Source organism: Myotis davidii, unplaced genomic scaffold (assembly GCF_000327345.1).
Source record: "Myotis davidii unplaced genomic scaffold, ASM32734v1 scaffold89, whole genome shotgun sequence".
NCBI classification, from domain to species: Eukaryota; Metazoa; Chordata; class Mammalia; order Chiroptera; family Vespertilionidae; genus Myotis; species Myotis davidii.
Window position 1 is genome coordinate 102,825 of NW_006300372.1, and position 4,014 is coordinate 106,838.

Genomic DNA, 4,014 nt, shown 5'->3' on the forward strand with positions numbered 1-4,014 from the left:
ACCTGGGGCTGGAGGTAGGGAAGCTGGCTGCGCGCGGCGCGCGGCTGGTTTCCGAGGGCAACAGGCTGCACTTCCGGCTCCACCGCAAGACCGGGGACCTGTTCGTGAAGGAGAAACTGGATCGGGAGTCGCTCTGTGGCAAAGCCGACCCGTGCGTTCTGCACTTTGAAATAGTGCTGGTGGAGCCCCTGCAGTCCTTCCGTGCCGAGGTCAGGGTCTTTGATATCAACGACAATGCCCCGATTTTCCCAAACAAGGAGCCGCTTTTGAAGATTCCAGAGAGCACGCCCCTGGGCTCACGTTTTCCTCTGCAGAGCGCCCAGGATCTGGACGTGGGCCTCAACGGTCTGCAGAACTACACCTTGAGCGCCAACGCGTATTTCCACCTGCACACTCGCTTCCGCAGCCACGGGCCTAAATACGCCGAGCTGGTGCTGGCTAAACCCCTGGACAGAGAGGAGCACCCTGAAGTCAACCTGACAATCACGGCGGTGGATGGCGGGTCCCCGCCCAAGTCCGGCACCGCCCACATCCGCGTGGAGGTCCTGGACGTCAACGACCACGTGCCCCAGTTCTCCAGGCCGGTGTACCGCGCGCAGGTACCGGAAGACAGCGCCAATGGTTCTTTGGTGGTCACGGTGACTGCCACAGACCTAGACGAGGGCTCCAACAAGAAGATATCGTACTCTTTAGCTCAAAACCCAGAAGCAATTCTCCAGACTTTTCAGATTGACTCTGAAACGGGAGAGGTTCGGCTGAGAGGGCCCCTAGATTTTGAAGCGATTGAAACCTACGACATTGACATTCAAGCTACCGACGGAGGAGGTCTCTCTGCCCACAGCAAAGTGCTGGTGGAAGTGGTGGATGTGAATGACAATCCTCCTGAAGTGACTGTCTCCTCTGTGTCCAGCGCTCTCCCCGAGGACTCCCCACTACGAACGGTAGTGGCCCTTTTTTCTATCCGAGACCGGGACGTTCGAGTGGGAGGAAAAATCACCTGCTTCCTCAGAGAAGACGTTCCCTTTGCAGTCAAACCTACGTTCCGGAATGCTTACTCGCTGGTCACGGACAGAGGCTTGGATCGGGAGGAGGTCTCAGGCTATAATATCACCCTTGTTGCCATGGATACCGGCCCGCCCAATCTGTCCACAGAGACTGTAATAGAGGTGCTAATATCTGACATTAATGACAATCCCCCAGTGTTTCAGGAGGACTCCTATATCTTGACTGTTCGGGAAAACAACAGCCCTGCAGTTTTCATTGGCAAAGTCCATGCCGAGGACTTAGATTTGGGTGAGAACGCCCAAGTAACATATTCTCTGCTGCCTCCAGAGAGTGGAGATTTATCAGTCTTTGCTTACGTCTCCATAAATTCAGACAACGGGAAGCTCTATGCACTGAGAACCATGGATTATGAGGCCATTCAAGATTTTCAGTTTGTGATAAAGGCAACTGATGGGGGCTTCCCATCGCTGAGTAGCCAGGTTACTGTCCGAGTGGTTGTCCTGGATGACAATGACAACCGCCCAATGATCTTGTACCCATTGCAGAATGGCACCTTGCCCTGCAATGACCTGGTGCCCAGGTCTGCAGAGGCAGGCTACCTGGTGACTAAGGTGGTGGCTGTGGATGGTGACTCGGGTCAGAATTCTTGGCTTTCATATCATCTGTTTAAGGCCAGTGACCCCGGGTTATTCTCTGTTCAACAACAAAATGGGGAAATCCGTACATTGCGGCAGATATCTGAGAGAGACCCCATGATGCAGAAACTTATCATTCTTGTTCAGGATCATGGCCAACCAGTTCTTTCCACTACTGCTTCACTCAACATCCTGCTGGTAGATGGCTTTTCTGAGCCCTATCTGCAGTTCCGGGATCCATCCAAGCATCCTACAATGGTAAACCCATCCACTAAATACTTGGTCATTTCTCTGGCTGTGCTTTCCTTTCTCTTTCTCCTCTCTGTCACAGGGATCTCCATTATTCACATCTACCAGAAAATTAAATATAGAGAAAAGGTCACAATTCAAGAGCATTTCTATGATGACTGTAATTTCCCTAACCACCTGGTACAAGGAGGAGCCCATGGACCTTTATCCCAACCATGTCCCTATGAAATGTGCTCAGCCACTGGCACTGGCACTAGTGAGTTTCGGTTTCTTAAGCGCTTTATGCCCAACTTCCCCTTCCCCCATGGCACTGGAGAGGTGAAAACAGAGGCTGGTTCCAGTGTACCACCAGATTCTGATAGGAATAGGTCTCTGGGGTCAGAGAGTCATGCCCGAGTACCTGATGACTATATGTAGCCAATATTCATGTCTCCCCTGGAAATTTATTAGTGCTGGCCCTGGAAATGCTTAGTTCCATAAAGATATTCTTTTATTTTACCTTTAAATTATTTTCCAGTAGAAAGGTATGCATATGTAGGGAAGAAAACTGGCTTCTAGTTTTGATGTAGTATCAGGAAGCAATTAGGTTTGAGAAACAGAAATATAGCTTATCATTATTCAGAAATTTCTAGATTTTTGTCCCTTGATGAGTGGAGATATCTTTGAATCAATATCTTGCATGTCATTTATTCATAATCATGCAAATGTTTGGTGAATGGTGGTCCTCATAAATAATTGGATGGGAGGAAGGATAAAGGGAAAAAAGGACTTGACTTATTTTTCAAATGTGACTATAGGGCAGATTTAAAGCTAAAGAGATTTAACTCAGGAATGTTCTTCAATGGAATACTATTCAGCCACAAGAAAAGATGAAATACTGCCATTTATGACATGAATGGACCTTGAAAATATTATGCTAAGCAAAATAAGTCAGTCAGAACCATATAATTTCATTCATACGTATGATATAAAACTGAAACTCATAGATGCAGTCAACAGCAATGGTGGTTACCAGAGGGAAGGGGGTAGGAGTAGTAAAGGGTAGAGGAGGCCAAATGTATGGTGATGGAAGATGACTTGATTTTGAGTGGTTGGTACACAATGCAATATACAGATCATGTAACATAGAAATTACACTTGAAACCTATATAATCTTATTAACCAATGACACCCCAATAAATTTAATTAAAAATAAAAAAATAAAAAGAAATAAGGTAGATGTATATTTCTTAATGGTTGTTTTGAGTCTGAGGCAAGTCCCAAACCTCTCTTTTTACACAGATGTCTATCCCACTCCTTATCAGAGAGCACTTATTTGAATGTGCAATTAAAAATAAAATAAAAAGAGTTAAGGTAGATGTATATTTCTTAATGGTTGTTTGGAGTCTTAGGCAAGTCCCAAACCTCTCTTTTTACACAGATGTCTATCCCACTCCTTATCAGAGAGCACTTATTTGAATGTGTGGAATGAAAAGTGGATGATAAAATAATAAATTAAGCTTGTTGTAGTTAACAAGTGCTATTGAACAACTACAAACTAAAAAGATATGAAAGGAAAAAGAGTTCATTAATACCAATTAAGTGGACTTAAGAAAAAATACATTTTCAGATGTTACCAGATTAGGTTTTAAGCCATTTCCCCTCTGAGCATTCTGATGGGATGACATGGAAACAGAAAAAGAGTTATTTTCTAACAAATCACTCATAAAATGAAATGGAGTAGGGACACAAGTTAGGCTTCTTTTTAAAATTATTTTTTTCTTTTTATTTTATTTTTCTTTATTGATTAAGGTATTACATATGTGAACTTATCCCCCATTGTCCCCCACCCCCCACTCATGCCCTCACCTTCCTGGTGTCTGTCTTCATTGGTTAGGCTTATATGCATGCATATAAGTCCTTTGATTGATCTCTTCCCCTTACCCCTAGCTTCCCCAATCTTCCCTCTGAGATTTGAGGGTCTGATTGATGCTTCTCAAAAGGAAGATAAACAACCCAATCAAAAAATGGGCAACGGTCCTAAATAGATATTTTTTGAAAGAAGATATAAGGAAGGCCAAGAGACATATGAAAATATGCTCAGTCACTAATCATCCAAGAGATGCAACTCAATACAACAATGAGA

At 44.6% G+C, this 4,014-nt stretch overlaps 1 protein-coding gene across 1 annotated transcript in view; it reads left to right on the plus strand.

The window, feature by feature from the left end:
• PCDHB1 (protocadherin beta 1) overlaps positions 1 to 2,306 on the plus strand; it is a 2,484-nt gene extending 178 nt beyond the window's left edge. The window contains exon 2 of the mRNA XM_006777027.1: positions 1 to 2,306. Coding sequence (XP_006777090.1) covers positions 1 to 2,306 — 2,306 coding nt within the window.
• Positions 2,307 to 4,014: the final 1,708 nt, after the last annotated feature.